General features: G+C 39.9%; 1 protein-coding gene across 6 annotated transcripts in view; it reads left to right on the top strand.

The window, feature by feature from the left end:
* The window catches only part of LOC141082037 (cytidine monophosphate-N-acetylneuraminic acid hydroxylase-like), a 296760-nt gene that overhangs the window by 153946 nt on the left and 116316 nt on the right, over positions 1–26498 (top strand). For all 6 annotated transcript variants that reach the window (XM_073566144.1, XM_073566146.1, XM_073566143.1 and 3 more), the window contains exons 3-6: positions 10507–10598; positions 16514–16623; positions 23330–23520; positions 25978–26125. In XM_073566144.1, the coding sequence (XP_073422245.1) occupies positions 10507–10598; positions 16514–16623; positions 23330–23520; positions 25978–26125 (541 nt within the window). The remainder of the gene's footprint in view (positions 1–10506; positions 10599–16513; positions 16624–23329; positions 23521–25977; positions 26126–26498) is intronic.

Here is a 26498-nt window from a genome sequence, read left to right as displayed (position 1 = left end):
AATCTACTTTATCTATGGAAGCTGCTGCATCTGGTTTTCAGGCGCAATAAGTGTTGTGTCTCACACAACCTCATAAGCTCCGCAGTTCTACCGTTATTCATTGACCCTATTGCGCTCTTGCATTTCTTTAGGGTTCCCTTCAAGATCAGGTTTGCATGTGCCATATTTTTTGTCGTTTTTTTGTGTATTCTAAACAAAATAACACACACTTGTGGAAAAAGTCATATATTTTTTTCGGATTAACTATGTTTTACAATTATTAAACATGACCCTTATTGTTAGGAATAATACTTTTAGTGACTTGCTATAAGAACTGACATATGTGTTTTATAACTGTCTCTTTATGGTTATAGTGAACGTCAGTGCAAAGCTACTGATTATACATTATTGCCTTGACTTAACAAACATGTTGGAAAACTGTGTAGCATTTTATGGACACCGATATTGAATTTACATCATCGTCATTTCTATATTTAGCAAATAGTCTATTTCTTTTCTTTACTCAAGTATAAAACATCATAAAAGTTATCTACGCTACGAACATTATTACATATATTGCTTCGTACCAGAAATTATGAGTTCATTAATATATTTAAAAGTAGCCATATGTTCTGTACTATAGAAGTCAAGTACATATAGTAGTTTAATTAGTAACTCTGCACTATGGGAGTAATTCATCAAAGCTTTGATAAGTCACACAGGGGGCGATTCAACAAAGCTTTTTCGTTCCTGGCAAAAAAAAAAAAAAGCTTTGAAAAATCAAAATTCTTTTTGTGCCATGTGTGTTTGCACAGACTCACAGAATAATGCAATTTTGGCATTTGGTGCTTCTGCTGAAGTAAGATTTACAAAGTAGTAAATGCTGCTATGAATTTGACAAGAGGGGGCTGCTACACCACTTCCCACCACCGTCCCGCTCCAGCTCCACTCGCTTTGCCTGAGCTGGGGTGAGAATGATGTGAAAACACCAAAATTGCAGTAAGATTTGTATCAAGGGGCACACAGTGGCACAGGCCACTAGATGTCTCACCTATTTCATTAAGAGATGTAGTTTATTAATAAATTAATAAGATAATTAAGATATTGCTTATTCATAAATCAGCAGCATTTGCTCTAAAACGCCCCCTCATCAAGACAGGTGAGAGAATCACCAGTTATGATCAATTGCCCCCTATATGTTCATGTAAGCAGAACATGTACAGTGGAAACCAGAAGTGTACATACTATATATAAAAAGACACATATGCATATTTTTTCAATATCTGAGATGAAATCAGAATAAATCTTTCCTGTTTTTAGGTCAATTAGGATTACCACAAATATTATTATTTGCCAAATGCTAGAATAATGAGAGAACATGTTAAAGGGAACCTGTCACCCCCCCCTGGTGTTTTTAAGTAAAAAAGCCACCTTGTGCAGCACTAATGCTGCATTCTGTCAAGTTGGCTCTTTTACTTATCGTACTTTCCACCGCAGAAATAATCGTTTTTAAAAGTTGTCCCACATACCTGTTTCTTGACCGGGGGGCAGGTCTTTCCCCCTCTGACACAGACGCCTCACATCCGTCACTCATTTCTTCCGGCCTTGTTTGGTCCGCCTCCTCATCTTTCTTTTGAAATCCTGGCGCCTGCGCAGTTAGCGCTGCCCATTCTGTCTCCTTGCTATCGCGCCTGTGTGGACGCGCTGCCAGAGATCCCGCCCCGCAGTCGCTTATGATTTATTCACACTGCGGGGCTGGGAATCTTGGGCATGCGCAGTAGTTCTCTGCGGCTCTCATGTCCAAGATTCCCAGCCCCGCAGTGTGAGTAAATCATAAGCGACTGCAGGGCGGGATCTCTGGCAGCGCATCCACGCAGTCGTGATAGCAAGGCCAGGATGTGATGAGACAGAACGGACAGCGCTAACTGCGCATGCCAAAGAATATATACTACAGCGCAGGTGCCAGGATTTCAAAAGAAAGATGAGAAGGCGGACCAAGCAAGGCAGGAAGATATGAGTGACGGATATGAGGCGTCTGTGTCAGAGGGAGAAAGACCTGCCCCCCCGGTCAAGAAACAGGTATGTGTGACAACTAGTGTTGAGCATTCCGATACCGCAAGTATCGGGTATCGGCCGATACTTGCTGTATCGGAATTCCGATACCGACTTCCGATATTTTTTCAATATCGGAATTCGGCATCGGAATCGGAAGTTCAAAGTTGATTGACGGCCTGACGTCATCATGATGCGCGGTGTGTGCGCATCATGATGCGCCTTCATTTCGGGCCTTCCGGGGGTCTCTGCCGGCCTGCCGGGGGGCTGTGTGGTCTGCCCGGGGTCGGTACCGGCCTGCCGGGGGGCTGTGCCGGCCTGCCGGTGGTCTGTGCACCCTGTGGGGGTCTGTACCGGCCTGCCGGGGGGCTGTGCCGGCCTGCCGGTGGTCTGTGCACCCTGTGGGGGTCTGTACCGGCCTGCCGGGGGGCTGTGCTGGCCTGCCGGGGGGCTGTGCTGATGTCCGGGGGTCTGTGCAAGCATCGTCCGATGGGACTACAAGTCCCATCTGGCGATGCCTGCTACCATGACAGTGATTGACACATTAGCCAATGATGGGACAGTAGTAGTCCCATCATCCGGCTAATGTGTTAAATGTTAAAAAAAAAAAAAAAAAATACTACATACATACTACATACATACTACATGCTACATACATACTACATATATACTACATGCATGCTACATACATACTACATGCTACATACATACTACATATATACTACATGCATGCTACATACATACTACATGCTACATACATACTACATATATACTACATGCATGCTACATACATACTACATGCTACATACATACTACATATATACTACATGCATGCTACATACATACTACATATATACTACATGCATGCTACATACATACTACATGCTACATACATACTACATATATACTACATGCATGCTACATACATACTACATGCTACATACATACTACATATATACTACATACATACTACATACATGCTACATACATGCTACATACATACTGCATGCTACATACATACTACATACATACTACATACATACTACATGCATGCTACATACATACTACATACATACATACTACATGCATGCTACATACATACTACATGCATGCTACATGCATGCTACATACATACTACATGCTACATACATGCCACATACATACTACATACATACTACATACATACTACATGCTACATACATACTACATATATACTACATGCATGCTACATACATACTACATGCATGCTACATGCATGCTACATACATACTACATGCTACATACATACCACATACATACTACATACATGCTACATGCTACATACATACTACATACATACTACATACATACTACATGCATGCTACATACATACTACATACATACTACATGCATGCTACATACATACTACATGCATGCTACATACATACTACATGCATGCTACATGCATGCTACATACATACTACATACATACCACATACATACTACATACATACTACATACATGCTACATGCTACATACATACTACATGCATGCTACATACATACTACATATATACTACATGCATGCTACATACATACTGCATGCTACATGCATGCTACATACATACTACATACATACTACATGCTACATACATACCACATATATACTACATACATACAATACATTCATACAATACATACATAGACATACAGTACATATAACATAGAGTAACATACTTACCAATACTTGTCACATTGTTCCCCGAAGCCATTGTCTTTTCCGGAATAAATATTAACATAACAAACCACAAAAATACTCACCCACGATCCGAAGCAGTCCACGAGTGTGTCCCACGACGATCTTGGGTAGAGAACTGCAGCATCAGATGATGCTGCCGTTCTCTACGGGCTGCAGGAATCCAATGACGGAAGGTAGGTATCCTTCCGCACTGTATTCCTCCGCCACTTAAAAAAAAAAAAGTCCCTAGTCTCACTTTATGCCATTGCTGCGTGGGAATTTCCCACACAGCAATGGCATAAAGTGAGACTAGGGACTTTTTTTTTTTAAGTGGCGGAGGAATACAGTGCGGAAGGATACCTACCTTCCGTCATTGGATTCCTGCAGCCCGTAGAGAACGGCAGCATCATCTGATGCTGCAGTTCTCTACCCAAGATCGTCGTGGGACACACTCGTGGACTGCTTCGGATCGTGGGTGAGTATTTTTGTGGTTTGTTATGTTAATATTTATTCCGGAAAAGACAATGGCTTCGGGGAACAATGTGACAAGTATTGGTAAGTATGTTACTCTATGTTATATGTACTGTATGTCTATGTATGTATTGTATGAATGTATTGTATGTAGTATGTATGTAGTATATATGTGGTATGTATGTAGCATGTAGTATGTATGTAGTATGTATGTAGCATGCATGTAGCATGCAGTATGTATGTAGCATGCATGTAGTATATATGTAGTATGTATGTAGCATGTAGTATGTATGTAGTATGTATGTGGTATGTATGTAGCATGTAGTATGCATGTAGTATGTATGTAGCATGCATGTAGTATGTATGTAGTATGTATGTAGTATGTATGTGGTATGTATGTAGCATGTAGTATGTATGTAGCATGCATGTAGCATGTATGTAGCATGCATATAGCATGTAGTATGTATGTAGTATGTATGTAGCATGCAGTATGTATGTAGCATGCATGTAGCATGCATGTAGTATGTATGTAGTATGTATGTAGTATGTATGTAGCATGCAGTATGTATGTAGTATGTATGTAGCATGCAGTATGTATGTAGCATGTATGTAGCATGTATGTAGTATGTATGTAGTATATATGTAGTATGTATGTAGCATGTAGTATGTATGTAGCATGTAGTATGTATGTAGCATGCATGTAGTATATATGTAGTATGTATGTAGCATGTAGTATGTATGTAGCATGTAGTATGTATGTAGCATGTAGTATGTATGTAGCATGTAGTATGTATGTAGCATGCATGTAGTATGTATGTAGTATTTTTTTTTTTTTTTTAACATTTAACACATTAGCCGGATGATGGGACTACTACTGTCCCATCATTGGCTAATGTGTCAATCACTGTCATGGTAGCAGGCATCGCCCGATGGGACTTGTAGTCCCATCGGACGATGCCTGCACAGACCCCCGAAGCCTGCACAGACCACCGGCAGGCCGGCACAGCCCCCCGACAGGCCGGCACAGCCCCCCGGAGCCTGCACAGTCCACCGGCAGGCCGGCACAGCCCCCCGGCAGGCCGGCACAGCCCACCGGAGCCTGCACAGACCACCGGCAGGCCGGCACAGCCCCCCGGCAGGCCGGCACAGACCACCGGAGCCTGCACAGACCCCCTGGCAGGCCGGCACAGCCCCCCGAAAGGTCCGTACAGACCCCAGAGAGGCTGTACAAGGCAAAAACAGGGTTTTTCTTATTCCGATACCGGAAGTCCCATAGACTTGAATGGGACTTCTGGTATCGGAATCGGCGATACCGATACTTTTTTTAAAGATCGGCCGATCCATTCCGATCCGATACTTTGAAGTATCGGACGGTATCGCTCAACTCTAGTGACAACTTTTAAAAACGATTATTTCTGCGGTGGAAGGGACGATAATTAAAAGAGCTACCTTGACAGAATGCAGCATTAGTGCTGCACAAGGTGGCTCTTTTACTTAAAAACGCCAGGAGGGGTGACAGGTTCCCTTTAAGGCATTTGTATTACTGCAAAGTCAAAAGTTTACATACATTTCATTAGTATGTGGTACCAATGCCTTTAAACTGAATGACTTGGGTCAGACATTTGGAATATCCTTCCACAAGCTTCTCACAATAATTGGTCGGAATTTGGGCCCATTTATCTGACAAAACTGGTATAACGAATCCAGGTTTATAGGTTGCCTTGCTTGCACCTGCCTTTTCAGCTTTGCCCATAAATTTTCAATAGGCTTGAAATCAGGACTTTATGATGGCCACTCCAAAACATTGACTTTGTTATCCTTAAGCCACATTGTTACCATTTTGGCAGTATGCTTCAGGTCATTGTTCATTTGGAAGACCGATTTATACCCAAGCTTTAACTTCCTGGCTGATGTCTTGAGATGTTGCTTCAGTATTGCAGCATAATCTTTTGTCATGATGCCATCTATTTTGTGAAGTGCAACAGTCCCTCCTGCAGCAAATCAACCCCACAACATGATGCTTCCACCCCCATGTTTCACAGTTGGGATGGTGTTCTTAGGCTTCCAAGCTTCTCCCTTTTTCCTTCAAACATAACAATGGTCATTATGCCAAAAAAGTTCAATTTTAGTTTCAGACCACAGGACGTCTCCAAAAATTAAGGTCTTTGTTCCGTGTGCATTTGCAAAAATTAATCTGACTTTTTGCTTCTTTTGGAGTAATGGCTTCTTCCTGGCAGAGTGACCTTTCAGTCAATGTTGATACAGTACTCGTTTCACTGTGGATATTGACACTATCTTACCAGCTTCCACCATCACCTTCACAAGGTCTTTTGCTTTTGTCCTTGGATTGATATGTACAGATGCATCTCACAAAATTAGAATATCATCAAAAAGTTAATTTATTTCAGTTCTTCAATGCAAAACGTTAAACTTATGTATTAGATAGAGTCATTACAAACAGAGTGATCTATTTCAAGTGTTTATTTCTGTTAATGTTGATGATTATGGCTTACAGCCAATGAAAACCCAGAAGTCATTATCTCAGTAAATTAGAACACTTTATAACACCAACTTGAAAATGATTTTAAAATCAGAAATGTTGACCTACTTAAATGTATGTTCAGTAAATGTACTCAATACTTGGTCGGGGCTCCTTTGGCATCAATTACTGCATCAATGCGACGTGGCATGGAGGCAATCAGCCTGTGGCACTGCTGAGGTGTTATGGAAGCCCAGGTTGCTTTGACAGCAGCCTTCAGCTCGTCTGCATTGTTGGGTCTGGTGCCTCTCATCTTCGTTTTGACATTACCCCATAGATTCTCTATGTGGTTAAGGTCAGGCGAGTTTGCTGGCCAATCAAGCACAGTGATAGTGTTGTTTTTAAACCAGGTATTGATACTTTTGGCAGTGTGGACAGGTGCTAACTCCTGCTGGAGAATGAAATTTCCATCTCCAAAAAGCTTGTCAGCAGAGGGAAGCATGAAGTGCTCTAAAATTTCCTGTTAGATGGCTGCACTGACGTTGGTCTTGATAAAAAACAGTGTACCTACACCAGCAGATGACATGGCTCACCAAACCATCACTGATTGTGGAAACTTCACACTAGACCCCAAGCAGCTTGGATTGTGTGCCTCTCCACTCTTCCTCCAGACTCTGGGACCTTGATTTCCAAGGTCTAGTGTGAAGTATCCACAATCAGTGATGGTTTGGGGAGCCAAAAAGCGTATCAACCAAATACCCTGTTTTGTTATCATCTTTTTACTAGCACTTGCTGTTTACTGTTACTTTTTTACAACAGAGTATTTTTATACTTTTATTATACTGTGTTTTTCTGTGTTTCAATCTGTATACATCCACATGTCCTGCATACCCAATGTTAAAGATAGGTATGCAGGACGCATGCAGAAGTAGGCGGAGCTTAACGGAGGAAGTACGCAGCCCTCCACAAAGCCTCCGAATGCTAATGTGAAATTAGCCTAAAGGCCCCGTTACACATAACGATGTCCCAGTGATCCCACCAACGATCCGACATGGATGGGATCGCTGGGACATCATTAGGCTGATCGCTGGTGAGTTGTCACATAGACAGCCCCTCCAGCAATCAGGACCAGCGACGCTGGCTTCTAATGTAAACATCGGGTATCCAGGAGCCGCGGCTCTTTGATACCCACTGTTTACCTTGGATTCCAGCGTACATGCTGGTTTCCAAGGTAAACATCAGGTATCCAAGAGCCACGCGGCTCCTGGACACCCACTGTTTACCTTGGAAACCAGCGTGTACACCAATTTCCAAGGTAAACAGCGGGTATCCAAGAGCTGCAGCTCCTGGATACCCGATGTTTACATTAGAAACCAGCGTCCAGCGTCGCTGATCGCTGGTCTCTTGCTGCCACACGCAGCGATGCATGCTGGCCAGCGGGAGACCAGCGATCAAAAAATGGCCCAGGCCGATCGAGCACGATCAGCAATACCCAGTGGGGGGCCGGTCGCTGATCCACTTCACACACAGCGATCTCGCTGACGAGGCCTTAAGATGGTGCCTGCTAGTTTATTACTTTGAAAGAATAGTGCTATTTATATCATACATATTCCAAAACATTAAAGAAGAGATTAATTGGTTGCATTTTATACTCTTAGTAGTTTTATTTTAATAGCACAATAAAAAAATACATCTATACAGTGGGGACAATAAGTATTTGATACATGGCAGATGTAAGGAGATGGGCCAGCTGCCATGTTCCTCCTGAAGGCATCAATGCTACTGTAGTATACTGTAGAATGTGTAGGGTGTGAATAATGTTTTGTTCCTGATGTGTTTCTTTGTGATAACAAATGTCACTTTCCCTGTGGGTTGTAGTACTAACTAATGGTCACAATATGTCACTGTCTAGAACTAGGTGAAATGTTAATTTGTGCCAGCAGCAGTGGAACAGAGACAGTGCAAGAGTTAAGCCCATCCAATTGTGGGGAGGAGATTTGGGAATCTCTGGTTAGTGTGAAGAGCAGGAAGTAATGTTCAGTTAGCAAGTGGGTTCGACAAAGAGAGAGGCAAGGACACACCTCTGGAGTAAGAGATCTCTGCAAGAGTGTGTGCTTGAAAGAGTAGAACAGAAAAGTAGACAGACAGAGAAAACTACTAAAGAAAGGAGCTCAAGTGGGGACTGTGGAATACCTCTAGCAGGCAAATTGAGGAAGAGAACTTTGGTCTTGCAACTTTTTGAGAGTTCATACTGGTCTCCAGGATCGGAAACTCTCAGCCAAGTCCTGGGAGCTGTGGGTCTGAGAAGAGACAATGCAACAAGGCTGGGGGCACATACAGTAAAGAAGTTAGTCACAGGCTCTTTCTTTACTTAGTTCCTGAAAAGTGGGCTGAAGATAGTGAGCACAGGAAAAGAGCAGCTAAAGTCTTAGCTGTCTAGGAAGCTTGGAAGTCCCTAATTCAGCTAGTGAGAAGTTTCTAAAAACAGAAAACAAACTGAAAATCACATTGTATGATTTTTAAATAATTAAATAGCATTTTATGGCAAGACATAAGTATTTGATACAATAGAAAAATAGAACTTAATATTTGATACAGAAACCTTTGTTTGCAATTATAGAGGTCAGACTTTTCACTTTCCTGTAATTCTTGACCAAGTTTTCACACACTGCAGCAGGGATTTTGGCCCACTTCTCCATACAGATCTTCTCCAGATCCTTCAGGTTTAAGGGCTGTCTCTGGGCATCATTGAGTTTCAGCTCCCTCCAAAGATTTTCTATTGAGCTCAGAACTGGAGACTGACTAGGCCACTCCAGGATTTTTAAATGCTTTTTATGGATCCGCTCCTTAGTTGCCCTGACTGTGGGCAAACACTGCGTTGGAAAACCTAGCGACCACCCATCTTTAATGTTCTTACTGATGGAAGGAGGTTGTTGACCAAAATCTTGCAATAAATGACCTCATCTATTCCCCGTTGCAGAAAAGCACTCCCAAAGTATGATGTTTTCCCCACCATGCTTCGCGGTTGGGACGGTGTTCTTGGGGTTGTGCTCATCCTTCTCCTTCCAGCAATACTTTTTTCCCCACTGTATGGCATTGTCACAGAGGTAGAAACCTGTATAATAAAGTTTTTACAAATGTAAAGAACCTAAAATTAAAGAAAAATTAGCAGAATTGGTTTTCTCCCTTTTTTCCCTATAAACACAATTATAAAATAATTATAAAAGTTAATAATTTGTATGTACCCCAAAGTGCACATAGACTGTTTTGGAAGCTTAAAAATGTTATGGCTCTTGGATTGTGGTGGCAACATAAAAACATAAGTTTTCTACATAAAAATGTAAGTAAAACATAAAAAAACATATTTGGTATCATCAAAGTCAGGCAATGAAGTTGTCCACAATTGAATAATCACTGCTTACTCACTTCAGGAGCCTATATAAAATAAAAAGAATCTATACTCAACTCCTCCAGTAGCACAGTTCTAGCAATGTTGACACCACTGCTCCGTGACAGTGAAATGACCTATTGTGTTGTGTCACATGCAGGCTGCAGCCAATGAGCAGCAGTGACAATGCTGGAACATCACTACTGTGGGAGGTGCTGAAGTAATTAAATTGGGGCTGTCCACTAGTGATAACTCCTTTAAGCCTAACATATAGTGCACTGCTACTCTGTGAGGCAAACTGTTCCTTATTGTTAGGAAATTGTTCATAATATTTTTCATAAATGGAACCTCTTCATTTAATGTTTCTTAAGTTTTAAAGAAATAATTTTCATAACTATTTTTTATTTATTTTGATGTTTAGAACTGTGCGCTGCACAAAACACAACTGGAAGCTGGATGTTAGCACCATGAAATATGTCAATCCACCGGATAGTTTCTGCCAAGAGGAGCTAGGTAATAAAAGTAAAAATTTATTTTGTTGTATATAGTAAGCACAGAAAATGCAAAAAGCTTACATGTAGCCTTTCAGCATTCCAATTAGAGTTGCTCGTAAAGACTACAGCTGTGATAAGTAGGGACAGAGTGGGACTTAAATTCTGCCATGACATTTGAAATCACACAGTACTATGTCCCCACCCCAATTCCTTTAGAGCTGTATTGGTAGTTGTATATCTATGCCGGTACAATATGCCTGTAAAGAAGAACGTCATTTAAAGATGTAGCTTCAGAATATTCACCTATCCATGGTAATACAACCTGTAGCTCACAGCTAAATCGGTTGCCTACCATTCAAGAGGGAGTAAGTTAAAATTTTGGGGAGGACCATATTTCAGGAAAAGCAACGAGTTAGTGACAAAATGAATTTACAGGACACAGTCAGATGCCATGAGGTTCTGAATTGAATTGAACTGAACATCCACAACAGTGTCTGAGCCAGCACAGAAGAGACATAGTCATGCTGCAGTTTAAGTTGAGACGTTGCCCTGACCTCGAGGGACATATCCCCTGATTCTCGACTGTCCCACTTGATCTGGGACAGTTAGGATGTATTATGATATTCTCATACTGATCATTAAAAGGGTTATACAAAATTGAGGAAGGTTTTGCATGCTTCGCACAATGTTCCATTGAGCCAAGTTGCTGAAACTGTAATTGGATGCAAATTGCTGGAACTGGCAAGTAGCAATTGCCATAACACACCCCCATTACTAACCTCACACTCAAATTAAATCCACAGCCAGAATAAAATCTTTTAATAGAAAGAAAGAAACCAACTCCTTTATCTAAATAAAACTCCCCACCCTCGTTTACCTATTTAATCACATAAAACAAAAAAGCAAACTTATACTTACCTGTCTGATGAGAAGATAGTTCATTGAGGCCCATGTCCCCTGTAAAAGGCAAAAAATAATAAACCACATTTCTCACCTGTCTGATAAGAAGATAATCCATATCTGTCCCACGACAATCTAGATGATTTGGACAGCAGTCAGGCGACTCACACTGAGACTGGAGCATGGGAATGCCCCTGCATTGTGTAGCGCTGCCTTGAGAAGGTTACTGGAGTTCATAGCTGATGAACACTGGTCAACTCACTAACAGCACTGCTTGATGCATATGAATTTCTCTTTTATTAAATCCAAATTCCTGCTGCTCAATTATTATAAGAAAAATTAGTAAAAGAGCAGAGTGTCTCACAGGGGAGATGCCACAAATGCCTGGTAATAGAGACAATAAGGAGATGTACTCTAAAAAATAGTAGTTGCACTGTGTGGTAGTAATGTAATAGGCGGGCAGTAGAGCAGGCTAGGAAGGTTGAAGCATAATATGGAAGACCACAAAGGGAGGTGATGTAATACGAGTCCTGTAATTACATAACACTTCCAAATATAGCATGAAAATAAGTTGTAATATATACACAAAAATCACCATAGAATGCTCATGCCCTGAAATGCTGATAGCACATGCACATGGGTATATGTCGCCCAACAGTTACTGGGTGCGTCTCCTCACCTCGACCCACATTTCTCTAGGAAAAAGCCGGTAGCGAAATGCGCGTCGTGGTGAGGAGACACCACTCCGGTATACTTGAGGTAAAACTTTTTACGATTTATTAGTGCTTCATGGTCTTTATAGGTCTGCTATTTTCGGCTGGGGAGGGTCAATATCCATGGCCTCTTCCCAGTCTAAGAATACCAGCCCTCAGCTTTCTGCTTTAGAATGGCTGGTTGTCAAAAATGGGGGGAACCCCAAGTGTTTTTTTTTAATTATTTATTGAAATAATTGAAATAAATGGCTTGGGACCCCTGTCTACTTGATAACCAGCCATGATAAAGCTGACAGCTAAGGGCTGCAGCCTGCAGCTGTCGGTTTTGCCTGAGTTGGGTATCAAAAATGTAGGGGAACCCAAGCCATTTTATTTATTTATTTATAGCACAGGCGCTGGCTGATAAATACTCTCATCAGCAGCACCTGTTCTCGCTGCTATCAGCGACAGCAGACAAACTCTGATGAGAGTGGTAGTCTCATCAGCTGACACCTGTGGCAGGCTGTAACTGCTTGGAACCACAGTGCTCTGATTGACAGAAAGTTAGTTACCACCCATCAGAGCCATTGGAACCTTGGGTACAGCAGAAATTCTTTTGTATCCTTGGCCAGATGTGTGCCTTTTCCCAATTCTGTCTCTGAGCTCCTTGGCCAGTTCCTTTGACCTCATGATTCTCATTTGGTCTGACATGCACTGTGAGCTGTGAGGTCTTATATAGACAGGTGTGTGCCTTAACAAATCAAGATTTATCAGTTAATTAAACACAGCTGGACTCCAATGAAGGAGTAGAACCATCTCAAGGAGGATCACAATGAAATGGACACCATGTGACTTAAATATGAGCATCTGCGCAAAGGGTCTGAATACTTATGACCATGTGATATTTCAGTTTTTCTTTTTTAATAAATTTGCAAAAATTTCTACATTTCTGGGGGTTTTTTTCAATCAAGATGGAGTGCAGAGTTTACATTAATGAGAAAAAAAGAACTTTTTTGAATTTACCAAATGGCTGCAGTAAAACAAAGTAAAAAATTTAAAGGGGTCTGAACACTTTCCGAACCCACTGTAGATTCAAGTGATAGGGGAACATAAAGATAGGAGATAGAGATAGGAGACGTGCAAGAGCTGCACAGTATGTGTTAATATGAATTTTTCTGGCATATACTCCAGCAGGGAACCTTTTCCAGCTGACTGAATTTAATTACACCAATGTAAATATTTTCCTAATTATCAAAAATACTGAAACTAAAGCTAGTCTGAAAATCTGAAAAAGTGTGCTTTCTGGCTTGTGAAATTGACAAACCGTAAGCAACATCTTTCTGTATTTCTTTTTGTAAACGTTTTCTTTTTTTCTTTCTTTTTTTTTTAAAAAAAAAAATCCCAACATTCCAGACATTTAAATGAAATGGTCTACTTCACAAAGTCTGTGTGTTACAAAAATTGAACATTTTTTACACTCTTGTTTAAATAGTCCAATTTTACACTCATACACGGTGCACCTATGTAACATTTTTTTGGTCCTTAAAAAATCTTTAAATTAAACACATCATTTTTCTGTATACATGTTTTACATGCCAAATTTTGCAATCGTAAACCCATAACACCTCTGCTGGCTATTACTGCATTTTCCTTTCTGGGCGTGTACCTACAGTATCTGTCAGCATAGTACTTTTTTTCGTTACTATCTTTTAGTCAAAAGGAGAACTAAAAATATATATATATAAATACAAAAATTAATAATTTACATACCTGTTTTACTAGTTTAATTTAGCACCTGAACATACCGCAACAATACTGTGGGTTGTTGTCGCATTTTCCTTTCCAGGCTTGTATCTACAAAGCAACGTAACATTGTTGCCTACAGATTTAATTAATGGGGAGAAATAGTGTTTGAGTAAAAATAAATGAAAAAATATTTTTACCTCATATTTTACTATCTTATTTTTACAAGTCCAATTTGGCAACCGATCACCCTACAGCTATATTGCAGATAGTTGCCCCATTTGGCATCCTGGCAATGTACTGTACCAATTTGGTATTGTTATGAGCGGTGGAACACACTAAATAAAATTAAAGTGCGTTCACCGCTCGGGGTCCACCGTGCGGTAGATGACAAAACCGCTGCTGAAAGAGGCAGGGCACTCAGGCGGTGATGTGCACAGGAATATAGCTGCAGTCAGTGCACCAAAACAGACTCTGTTATATGCACAGAACTGCTAACAAAACATAAATACTGCTGAATCTGTTTAGGGTCACAGACTTCAGCGATGTGGACACGGTATTAAAGGTCACAGAAATAGCCTTAAACACCAGGACTATCCCCTCTAGACCTACCGTAAAACGTAAGGTACGAGGTGTCGCGACTGCGAACACCCGGGAGGCTGCAACCGCAGTGCGGCGTGAACAGAGCCGCAAGCAAGGCGCTGCAAGGACGCTGGCGCAATGCAGGATGCTTAGCTGCTGCAAAAGGTATGGCTGGAGCGCGCTGGCGCTAGCGCTGCTACTGGTGGCTGCCCAATCACTCACACAATCGTAATATCAGAAAGAAGGGGTTTCATAATAAGTCATCCACCAGTCCAAGCATCCATCACCATACACACAGCAGCAGTATGAAAAATACTAGAGCATGGCGGAACGGCCATGCGCACTTTTTATAGCGTACGGGACCTGCCGGAAATCTCCAGAGCCCTGAGCATAACCAATGGAATCAGGTGCAGGACCTGAGCACCTGACTCCTGAAGTCCAATGGGAGCTCATCCCATGAGCATGCTCAGAAGAAGGGACGAAGGACTTAGCCTCTGGAGACAAATGTGAGGATCTGTGTTCCTGCATAGGTATTGTAGACACCAGATTCCTAACAGGTATTTATTGTATTTGCTGTCTATTTTGGGCAGGGGAACTTAATTTTCAAACATCTGAAAATCTCACACTAAATTAAGGCATTTAATTGTGAAGAATGAAGATCTGTCTTGGCACACGTGTTTAAGTTGGTAAATTGGAGACACATACATGCCACAATGATACTACAGGCAGACTTTTGTTGCATTAGCCTTTTAGGCTGCCCTTCCTAGCATTTCTGGTTGATGCCTATTGGCACTGTTGGCACTAGCTGTCCTGGAAGTAGTAGTACTATCACAAGTCACAATGGATTTTTTTTTCTCTGACAAGTTTATTAATGAGGAGAAACTGGAGAGTGTAATGGAATATATATTTGCTCACCTCAGTCACAGCAGGATGATGGTACCTATGACAGTGATACAGTCAATTTGCGTCAACCTCATCTGCCATCATAAAAGTTAATATTTTCCATAGTGGACTTTTAATTCTGTCAATGGTCAATAAATAAATAGCCAAATACAGCCCATTGCACTGATGGAGGAGAATGTGACCAGACCAGTCCATCAGTCTCCTCCAATAGAAAAACACCATAGGAAATCCGCTTTTCTATTGGAGTAGGCTGATAAACTGGTCTCATCCTCCATCAGCAGCCATTGTATGGACAGAATTGCTGTTTGGCTTGTGAGAAAATCTGCACTATCAAGAGAAAATCTTTGATGTTGTAATGTGTAATTTTCTACTCCTGGTATTCTAGGACTTGTAGTGTCTCATTTTCCCAGTGTATAATACTTATTTTTAGGTTTTTAATATAATTGATGTAAATTATAAAAATGATAACTTGTCTCTTCTTTGCTTCCCTGCATCTCTTCTTTCAGCTCCCAAAGGCAATATTTGTAGCTGGAGAGACAATTCCATCACTAAATTCATACGGGCAGAACAAGTGCACAAAGTTTAATTAGAGTTAAACTAGCGGGCACAGAAAGCAGCCAATGTCCATTGTGAAAGTCAAACATATTTGTAATGCTTTTATACTGTTTTCTTTTGTATGACTTGCTGCATTTAATGTTTGGGTAGGATACCAAGGACAATGTTTATGAGATATTTCTTGTTTACTCCACAATGTTGAATATTAATTGGTCTTTTTGACCTTATGGTGAAACAAAAAATGTCCATGTATAACACCATGCCTGTGCTCTTTACTGTATATAATTAGGTTTCTTCAAATATTTTGTTATATCAGCCTGATGAAGAGACGTAAGCAGTCTCAAAAGCTTGCTTTGTAACATCATTCACTATATTTTGTTAGCCATTAAAAAGTATCACGCCCACAAAATTCGTATTTTGTTTCTCTCACTGAGAACACTTTATATCTTTTTGACCTTATGTACACTGATAAGTCATAATTTGTTGCTAAATGACACATATAGCCGATGTGAAATTGGAAATAATTATATATACTGTATATTGCTCTTTTATTGCTTAGTCATTGAAAAAGATGAAGAAGATGGTATTTCACTTGTTGAATTATATCCACCAAATCCTTGGGATGCTGACCCGAAAACCAAAACAGATTTAGAAATTGGGGAACTTCAGGTACAGTATCATGGTACAGAACAGGAAAACTTGTTATTCAAGTTCAGACAGATATAACGTGTTCTACAGATCCCAATATGTTTTAGGTTTGCCACTTTTTTAGCAATTTTTGGTTACTTAAATTTGTGCATTTTGGGCTAAAAAATATTTTTTGCAATTGGGGTTCAATACAAATTTTGCACCATTCTGCTTTTACAGGCTCTTTCTTTCACCACATATTGATCTGTAGAAATAAATTACCTGAAAGGAGTTCAGCATAAATAGATCAGAAAGAGTTAAACATTTTCCAATTAGACTTCCAGAATGAGATCTCTGATGGATGATCAGTAGTGATGAGCGCGTATGCTCATTGCTCGGATTTTCCCAAGCGTGCTCGTGTGTCCTCCGAGTATTTTAGTGTGCTCAGAGATTTAGTTTGTGTCACCGCCGCTGCATGATTTGCGGCTGCTAGACAGTCTGAATACATGTGAGGATTGCCTGTTTGTTAGGAAATCCCCATATGTATTCAGGCTGTCTAACAGTCGCAAATCATGCAGCTGCAGGAACACAAGATAAATCTCCTAGCATGCTCAAATACTTGGAGAAGACCCAAGCATGCTCGCTCATCACTAATAACTAATAATCAGCTAAACGTTGGTCACTTTCTCTTTTCAGTGCACTTTTTATCACAAACTGTCCAACACTCATGGCCAAATAATGGCTGCTGTACCAGACCAGACCTGTCCATCAGACTCCTCCAATAAGAAAATAAATACTTAACATACTACAGCTGCTTTTGTATTTGTGGTGACTGATGACCAGGTCCGTTCACGTTCTTCTCCATTAACAGCCATTGTATAGACAGAAGTGCTGGCCAACATCTTTAACCTGAAAACCATCTGTGAGTTCATTCTGACAGTCTAAGAGAAAGTGTGTAACTCTTTTAGATGTCTTTTTTCTCAGCTCCTCTCGGCTGATTTATGGCCACAGACTGCATTAAAGTTAAATTTAAATTGTTAGCACATGTTAAAAATGTAACTGATCACGGTAACCTCATGTAGCTCACTAAACCAACGCGTTTCAGCCTGGAGCCTTACTCATGTCTTCGAGAGTAAGGCTCCTCACAGAAACGCGTTTGCTTAGTGTGCTACATGAGGATACCATGATCATTTACAATTTTAAGATGTACCAGTAAATGTGAAGTTTTACACTTACCCTGCTTCATCATTGGAGGATGCTTTTCGTAAAAGCAAAATAGTCTAAGATTTCTAATGAAACCCAATTTACAAAATAATTTATGACCACAGACTGCATTAAAAGGGCGGTCCAAAATACAAATTAATTTTCACCTTAAATGCCTATTCAATGCCACCTACATTATCTAACTGCTTTTCTTTGTTTTAGCTACTTCCTTTTTGATGACGCTTTGGTTGTATGCTGAGATACTCAAAGTTTCATCAGGGTGAAGAGGCTGCGATCACTGTCACAGCTCCTGACCCATGACTGAAATGATGCGGGACCTTCCTTTCAGGGGCTGGGCATGATGTGCACAATGACAGCGCGCTGTCTCACTTGCTCAGAACACATTTTCAGAATACCCGACGTGCAGAGCAAAAGAAAGAAAATCATTTAGATAGTGTGGTTAGGGATGGATAGGGAATTTTTAATCAAAGTACAGTATTTTCGAAAATTAATGTAAACCTACAATTAAAGGAAGTTAATGCCACTTCAAATTTAAACAAATATTTTTAGTTAAAAAGGGGAATTAATTAAGAGAATGCTGCACTCCCAGGTTATGCAAGATATCCTTTCAGCACAATAGAAATAGCTAATCAATACATTGCTGCAAATTATTTCAGATAAATCCACTTGGTTAGCACAGATTCAAAACAAGGGAAGTAGCAAAAAATGTTTTTCAATCAAAGTGACATAGTTCCCACAGAGGTAAATTTACATATAAATTCAGGTTCTACACCTTTCTTATACCGTAAACTTATGTAAAGTGCCCAGTGCATACCAGTGATAAAATATTGGTATCAAATACGAGAGCATAACCAAAATGCTTACATTATGGGCAGTGTTCAAAAGCTCAAGGCAAATACATGATTGAAAATGCTCTAGTTGATTTGAATCATAAATTTAATAATGCTAGTAGAAGTTCAAAAATTAGTATGTCCTATCATGTGGATTGATTGCATGTATGAAAGATATAAAGGTGCTCAATGCATATAGTACAATCAATGCAGCACAAAAGTGTGTGACACAGGTATACATACAAAAATGTAGTAGGGGCAATGTTCAATGTCTCCATTTAAGTAGTTAAGAAGTAAAATATATCCACTTGACTTCAATATTACTAAATAAAGAATACCTAGCACAATATAGGAGAGTATTTCAGCAGGACATACAAATTGATAACATAATGAAATAATATGCTGATTAAAATGTAGCGCACTAGGCATATATAAAGGAAGGAATATACTACCTGAGAGTGCAGTACAGAGCCCAAACGTGAGTTCCGTCTATATCTTCTTCCTGGGGGATAAGTGTGCTAAATAAAAAAATATGTGGACTTTTTATACACGGGAAAATCAATGTTAGTTTTGCCATGTATAAAAAGACCACATCTTTGTTTAGTATTATTATTCAAATCACTTAGGACATTTTCAATCATGTATTTGTCTTGAGATTTTGAATACGGCCCATAATGGTTATGCACTCGTGTTTGATACCAATATTTTATCACTGTACGGTATGCATTAGGCACTTTACATAGTGCAGGGATTCAACTCGCTTGGGTGAGACGGGAGACAACCAGGAGGCACATTCCTTTAAAAGTTCATAGGGTTTATTGCTCCATAACCCATAAACCAGCACATAACATAAGAAATAGCCTTTAGCTCAGGCAAAAGCAAGTATAAGTGTCCATGATTTCAGGCTCAATCCTGGAGCCTCAGCAAACATAGGAGGCTTATCCGTCCTCACATACAGCCAATATACATAGGCCTCCCTGGGTCAGCAGCCCCAGCACGTGGTCTTCAGGAAGGTAGCACACCTTCCTCTACAAAGGCCTGCCGGGACCTTCCACATGGCCCAATCAGATCCATGCAGTCTCTCTCATGTGACCTACTCTGGTTACCTTATATGGTCCGTAGCCACACGCCCGGGTCACATGGCTATGACCTCATCACAGGTCCTTCAAGCATTCATACACATATACTTTATTATGACACTCTTAAACACACCCCTGGGTTGGTTTGTAGGTAACTGGCCCGCCCATCTCCCTAGTTACCTGGAGACTTCTCCCTGACACATTAAAGCAGCACCTTAGCAGTATCACTGCTGATCAACACATAAGTCTCCATCTCAAAGCCACTCACTTTGAGATACATAATGGCCATTCAGTATTCTGCCATTCATCCTTTCTCCTATGACATCCACACAGCACCCCTAGCGGACACAGTGGTTACTACACTACAATACGTTTACATGAAAGGTTTAGGACCTGACTATATATGTAAATTTAACTCTGTGGGGACTATATCACTTTGATCGGAAAAAAATTTTTGCTTCTCCGTCTGTTTTAAATCTGTGCTAACCAAGTGGATTTATCTGAAATAGTTTGCAGCAATGTATCGATTAACTATTCCTCTATATTATAGTGAAAAAATGCTTATTTGTGCAATTGAGTTGGAAAAGATATCTTGTATTCGCTTCATTAATTCCCCTTTACTTGTTGTGATATGTTTAGTTATGTGTTAATACAAGATATGTTTAAATTTGAAGTGGCATTAGCTTCCTTTACCTGTAGGTTTACTTTAATGTTTGGGAGTGCTAACAATATTTTGGTGAATAATAGATTTCTATATAAGAAAATAGTCTAAATTATGGCATTAAATAGATAGGCATTTAGGATGAAAAATAATTTGTATTTCGTGCAACCCCTTTAAATTTGAATGTGCAAAGAAAGAAAGAGTCTATATTGCAAAAATGAGTTTTAAATCAAAATCATTCAAGAAAAATAAAATGTCCCCAAAGAGCAACCAATTTAACTTTTGTTCACAAATGTAGAATTTTTACAAGAGTTGTTTGCATCTGTTTTCAGAGCTGGATGTTCCATGTAAAAACCACCGCTGACATTCCTATTAAGAGGGTTGATTGCTCTTTGTAGGTGAAGCAAAACAACAATCTTGCAGTTATGATGCCTTTTAGTGGCAAACAAAAATAAAAAAAAGTGATGTTAGAAAGAAAGCTTTCATAATTGCTTAAAATATTTGTTGATTCAGACTGCAAGCAGCCATGCTACAAAGGAACACATATGAAAACAAGACTATGTGTTGCACCTTAGATCCTCAAAATTTCCCCATTTTACTGCTGTCTCCTTGGCATTCAATCATTCAGCTTCATTAGGTAGTCACCCAGAATGGCTTCCAATGACCAGGAATGTCTCGTCAAGTTATTTTGTTCAATCACCAGCCTTAAGAAAGTGTTTGCAACCATAAGGTGTGTTATACAGAGGCAGTGATGGTATATAGTTGAATACAGTTCTGAGATCTATTCCATTTCTGTTCTAACCCAGAATATGGCAAGAACCACTCATTAATTTAACATGAAGTCAATCTGGATAATTGCTAGAACTTGAAAGTATCCTCAAGAGCAGTCATGAAAACTATCAATTGCTGTGATGAAAAAGGCTCTCATGAGAAGTTCCAAGGGAAAGGAATACAAAGAATTATCGCTGATGCCGAGGATAACTTTATTAGGGTTACCAGCCTCAAAAAACTGTCCAGAAGACACTGCGAGAAGCAGACACTTATGGTCCAGTTGCTAAAAAAAAAGCCATTTCTTAGAACTACAAACAATAAGAGACTTTTTAGGCCAACCAACACAAGGAATGGAGCCTAGCTCAGTGAAATTTTCTACTGTGGTCTGATGAGTCAAAAATTTAGATTTTTGGTACCACCATGTTTTTGTGATAAGCACAAAAGGTGATTGGATGTTTTATACATTTGCGGTGCCCATTGAGAAGCATGGAGGGTGAAGTGTCATGGTGTGGAGGTGCTTTGCTGGTGATACTGTTAGTGATTTTTTCCAAAGTCAAGGCATATTTACTAATTATGGCTACCACAGCATTCTGCAATGTGATGTCATTGCAAGAGGTTTGCAATGCACTTAGTTGAACCATTTTTTGTATTTCAAAAGGACAATGACCCAAAAAACAGTTGTATGCTAGGTAACAGCTACATGACCAAAAATTAGAAGGATGGAGTGCAGCATCTGATGACATGGCCTCTACGATTACCTAACTTCAACCCAACTGAAATAGTTTGGCATCAGTTAGAAGGCAGTGACGGCAAAGCAGCCAACAAGTGATCATTACTAGTGATGAACACAAGTGCTCGGGTATGCACCGAATATCGCAAGTTCTTGAGTGACATGTTTGAGTCCCCACTGCCGCATGTTTAGTGGCTGTTAGTCAGGGGATTGCCTGACAAAATGAGCATTCCCCGTGTGTTTTGTGGCTGTCTAGCAGCTGCCAAACATACTTCTGCGAGGACTCGAACATGTCACTTGAACACCCGAAATACTTGGCGCATACCCGAGCACACGAGACAAACTCGAGTAACAAGCACTTGCGCTCATGACTAATCAGCACCTTGAAGAGTGTTGGTAAACCATTCCAAGTGACTACCCAATGAAATTGCTTGAGAGAATGCCAAGGGTGTGTAAAGCCTGTCATTAGGGTTACTTTGAGGAACGTTAAGTTTAACAAATACACTGGGTTGTTTCACATTTGTTTACGTATTCCCTGTTTCCATATGTTGAAAGCCAATGTTAGTTAGATGCATCAAATACTAATTTTATTAAGAGACACTCACCTTTAAATAATTTTGACATGCATATTGGTCTTATGCACCTATGATCTAATAGAGATTTCCACTGTAAGTTACACCAGATCATAGCTCAATGGAAAAAGTATCAATTGGTTCTGAAACTCCCAAAATGTCAACTTCAAATAATGAAAAATAATGTTTCAACAAACGCTGCATAAAGCAATATTACAAGCTAATATAAGAAATTTTGTAATACATCTTCTCTACTTATAGGCCACTTACAGTTTGAAAACAAACATTCATAGGCCAGTAAACACCTATCAAAAATGTTAGGGTGCAAGGTTCTTTAAACAAGCATACAAATAATGTTAATGACAACACCTCACCCCGTGTAAACAGGTGATATGCTGCCAACAACCTGGTATTCTATTCACAAAGAAAAATCATATTAATTATCACTCTATGTGCATAGAATTGCAGTCAGGCAATCAAAAGAGGCAAGTAAATGAGCACCAATTAGTGGTCATGTAATAGCTGGCATCTGATAGTGTAAACAGGCCCTCAGTGTACTTAAGTCACATGTATTGAGACTTCATAATGGATAAGTAAGGAAATATTTAATTGAAAAAGTGCTGAGAATGAGGTTTTCTTATATAAATCGAACACTTAGTTATTGTTAATTCAGTGCTACCTATTTGTACATTGATTGGGCACTAAAAATAACAATAGCCATAACAAAGGAACATATGCACCTAGAGAAAACAAAAAATCTGAATAGCAGATTCACACCAATAAATACAGTTACATTTCTCCAGGAGACCTTCTCTTTGAGAAATACCATCCATTACCGTATTTACTTCTGTAAAATAGTAACAAATAATCTGTCCTCATAGATTACCTATCTAACACACGCCTGCATGGAGTTGAAGCTTGGTGAAACATACATGGTCTTTGATCCCTGGCTGACTGGTCCAGCCTTTGCTCGTGGATGGTGGTTGCTTCATGAGCCTCCTTCCGACTGGTTGGAGAGATTGTGCCGGGCTGATCTAATTTATATAAGTCACATGCACTCTGATCATCTAAGGTATGTATCTATGTTCAGATCTGAATGGTTCTTAGGAAATTTGCACAGTTTGAAAATTACACCATTATGATATTAACATTTATCACAGTCTTTTCTTTCTGCCATGTAGTAAGAAAAGTGCAGAAAAAGGGTGTATGCAAATACTTCCTTCTGAAATTGCACCATTATAATTAATATTAAAATATTAACTTTGTTATAACCAATGATCTCTGATATACCCGGACTTTGATCCCTGTACATTTCTCATTTGGCCTAGTGGTAATTTGTGTAAGAAAATGTTCTTATCGGGAGAGTTGGAAGAGCCGGATAAAACTGCAGACAATTCTTCTCGAAGCTGAGGTTGAAGTTTATTCAGAGATACACGGCAAAACAGATACAGACTAACAGAGGAGTTGGAATATGCGGGCAAAAACAGGAATACAGACAGGCAGAGATTCGCTAGGAAGTCTGGCGATGATAAGGCCTCGTGCTAGATCATGGTGTGGCACGACAGCATGATGGCGATGGAATGGCCCCGATCGACAGTAACAGGGGCTTCTTATACATTATCAGAACAAAGAAAGCTGCATTTTGCCACAGAGGGCGTTAACATTATAATTCTAAGGCGTTTTCATGGTAATCTACAGAAACGTGGTTTAGAAAAGAGAATATAATGACATAATACGAAGATATTAATTAACATTTCTCCAAGCAACACTAAAACCCATAAGTCATTGGTATCTATGGCTACTGTCCTAAAATCTTATCATTGTCTCCAATCTATGTCCATAAATTCTTACATCCTGACATTCTAATTACTTTACTTTTCGCTACCACACTATCACGTATAAGCATATTGACCATATATTTGGTGACCCTATTCCCCTATTGATCCAATCTTCCTCTATGCACATCTACTGAAGTTGGTAAGAGACATGATCTCATTTTCCATCCTCCATTTAGTACATTTTATTAGCTCTTTTGTAAAAGTTGAATCTTCTCTAACTTTCGATAAGATGTCTGCTAGAGACAACATGGCCGCTCAGTATATTATGGCTGACCATTCTCTTACAATTTGTGGGCTCAGTGTTTGATGATGCAAAGGGATGACATCAAATTCAGATAATGGATTTTCTAATGCCTGGTAATAACAGTCTAATACCAACCAAGACTTGTCAATAATTTTCTATACCTGGTTGTGTAAGGAGATGGACATACTGCCCACATTCCCCCTTGAAGACATGTGTATTGTTATGATATGTAAAGTGTATTGTGACATGCATTATTTATGACGGCTTTGAAGTTTGACCAACAGTAGGGAGAGTTAGGGTTAATGATTGGGACGTGCCCAGAGTGGTAGGAGCTAAGGTGCAGTGACAGAGACAGTTTCCTGTCAGAAAGTCAGCTAGGGCCCAGCATGCAACAGAAGCAGACCTATGGTCTGAATAGTGAGCAGAGACGCATGACATAGGTGTCCCCGATGTGAGTGTAGCCGAGACAGTGGATAGCGAGATCCAGAGTAGCGGAAGGAAAGTGAACGAAGAACAGAGGGATCCTGGGATAGGTCGCCTAGCATTATGGCCCTGAGTTTACAACTCAAAAAGGTAATGTACCAGTACGGAACAGGAAAGAGAGATAAAGAGTGTGCCATAGGTGGGAGCTCCAAAGTGTCAGTCATCAGAAAGGCTGAGTAAAGGCCATAATGTCAAGCTAATTTCCTTAATCAAAAAAGAGGCAGATCCACGGATTTTAGTATCGGACTCTCACTTACTAAAGTGTAGTAGAGAGCTATGGTGAAGACAGAGGAACTTGAGGCAGAAACAAGTAAGCTTGGAAGAAGCAGAAAGACTGTGTATGAAGATGTTCCGCATTGTAAAGAAAACGTTTGTGAAGTTATGCACCTACTATCTATTGTACATATTTCCCACCAAGTTAATGTTATGTAAAAGGCTGTATATTTTCGAGTGGTGGTCTCCCTCATTGAACTGTTTAAGATCCAGTCCTGGCCAGCCAAAGTCATTAGCATCATCAAAGCCCTTATAATCTGCCTGGGCTCCCATCTTCATGTAGCATGTAAGAGATGACTTCCTCGCCTATGGCGACCACCCCACGCCTCGTTACCGTTGCAAAAACAATCCATTACAGCCTAGCAATTCCTGGTGATAGACTGACATAGCATCTAATTACAAGATAGCCAGCAGTATTGCATCCAGTCTCAGGAAATAAAGTGTTGTAGCACCTCTACTACCCCAATAAACGTAATATTGAAGCTCACTAGATGATGATACCAGATGTACAGTCTTGTATTAGAGGTGTATTGAACAACCCACTTTACATTGTAATATGTCATTAGCAGAATGCTCAGATGTTTTGAACCATTGCAAAGTACTAAAAGTATGATTTGAGGGCGGATCTCATTTATGCAGGTTTTATTATAACAATTTAGATTTTCTCACTAACCACATTTTCTGTTGCCAGTTACCCAACACTTAAGAAACTTTCTGAAAGAAGACCAGATGTTCCAATATTTGTGGGCAACACTGAACGTCCAGTCTTTTGGTATCTCGACAAGAGTGGCATTACTCTAACAAATATCAATGTTGTTCCCTTTGGCGTTTGGCAGCAGGTCAGCCAGATCATTTCTTTTACATAATAATTGTCAGTATTAGTCTGGGTTCACATTTATAGTCACAATAGATTTTAGTACAGACATAAAAGGTGTCTGATATACAGTATATTGGTCAGAAATCAGCTTGTCCATGTTTTAATTCCTTTACTTAATTTTATTACTTCTGCAGTATTAGGCAGTATTATAATAGAGATAGTAGACCGTAAAGGCAATCTGTTCCACGTTATTGCTATGTAATCTGAGAGCAGCAAGATGTAGGGGCCAAGACCATGATTCCAGTGATGTGTTGTTTGCTGGTCTGTATGGTGTCATTATGATACAATTACTGTTTTATCTTGCAGATCTAGTAGTGCTCAAATAATGAGCCCTG

Source organism: Dendrobates tinctorius, unplaced genomic scaffold (assembly GCF_039654945.1).
Source record: "Dendrobates tinctorius isolate UK_male_01 unplaced genomic scaffold, ASM3965494v1 ptg000004l, whole genome shotgun sequence".
In the NCBI taxonomy this organism is placed as follows: domain Eukaryota; kingdom Metazoa; phylum Chordata; class Amphibia; order Anura; family Dendrobatidae; genus Dendrobates; species Dendrobates tinctorius.
This window is presented reverse-complemented; position numbering and strand designations above follow the sequence as displayed.